At 57.8% G+C, this 1,251-nt stretch overlaps 1 protein-coding gene across 1 annotated transcript in view; it reads right to left on the reverse strand.

The window, feature by feature from the left end:
* ABCA3 (ATP binding cassette subfamily A member 3) overlaps positions 1-1,251 on the reverse strand; it is a gene marked incomplete in the record, with an annotated part of 50,353 nt that overhangs the window by 24,184 nt on the left and 24,918 nt on the right. The window contains 1 exon segment of the mRNA XM_027770991.1: positions 911-1,092. Coding sequence (XP_027626792.1) covers positions 911-1,092 — 182 coding nt within the window.

Here is a 1,251-nt window from a genome sequence, read left to right on the forward strand (position 1 = left end):
CAAAAAAAATCAAGTGTTGAGGTCAGCAGATGGCATAACGGTTATGTTGCCGGACCCCCACATGGCTGACTGTGGTTTGCATCCCAGCTCGGGGGCTTGAACTCATGCCAGGCACATGTACAAGCACGTGCAAGCCCCTGGGAGGACAGTGGAGGAGAAGGGAGTGCAGTGTGGCCATTCCCGGGGCTGATTTCTCACTGTCTCTCTCACTGACTCTGTCTCTGTCTCTCCCTCCAGTAGGTTCACACACCCTAAAGCAAAAACCTCTAAAAAAAAATCAAATTTCAAACCTCTTTTACAATGTGACCCCCATTTACAGAACAAAGCCACTGTGTCAATGCACATCTCTGTGCTGCATGTCAGAAAACGAGCAGGAGAACTGAAGAAATACACAATATGGACCAGCCCCGGCTGAGTGGTTAAGGGGGCTGGATCTCTCACGGCCAACCAAATGGTTCAAATCCTGGTCCCAGCAGCTTGGAGAAAGCTGGGAGCGTGTACATATGTCCCCCAAATCCCAACGGGATGGAGAAAGGGAGACCGTGCTCTACTGGGGTGTTTCCCCCTGTCCCCACCCCCCGTGTCTCTGTCTCTCTCTTGCAAGCACACATGCCCTCTGGGAAAACAACAGAAAGAGCAGTGCAGGCGGCGTGCGCAGCGGTGGCTCCGGGCGGGGCCTGTGCCAGCACTCACGGGTGTGACTGTGGGGCGGCAGCTGCTGCTCTGGAGCACCGTCCCCCCCACAGTACTTTCTACAACCAGGAGGGGACGGTGCCTGTTTGGGGTGGAGGCACTTGCCACCCGCAGCCCCTCCACCTCGGGATGGCAGGTCCTCGTCTCTTGCTGCACCTCTCCCAAGGGCCCTGTGCACAGGACAGGCGCAGCGTGTGAGGAGCGGGCGCAGACTCACCAAGACGAAGAAGTAGCAGGGCTGGGGCACGCCGAACTGCCCCGGGAAGACGGCCTCCACATACCAGGTCACCAGGCCGTAGAGCACCGCGTCCAGCAGCAGCATGCCCAGCACTTGCCCAAAGCAGAGGTCGTCATCCACGTTGACGGGACTCAGGAGGTCTCGCCACTGCACACCGGTGCCTGGAAGATGCCGAGGCTGAGCAGGCTGCGAGGTGGCTGGAGCCACCACCCTAGACGTGCACACGGTCACAGACGTACACACGGTCACAGACGTGTACACACGGTCACAGACGTACACACAGACACACACACATACACACACATACAGACATACACACA

The sequence above is a fragment of the Tupaia chinensis genome, unplaced genomic scaffold (assembly GCF_000334495.1).
Source record: "Tupaia chinensis unplaced genomic scaffold, TupChi_1.0 Scaffold000178_1, whole genome shotgun sequence".
Classification (NCBI taxonomy): Eukaryota; Metazoa; Chordata; class Mammalia; order Scandentia; family Tupaiidae; genus Tupaia; species Tupaia belangeri.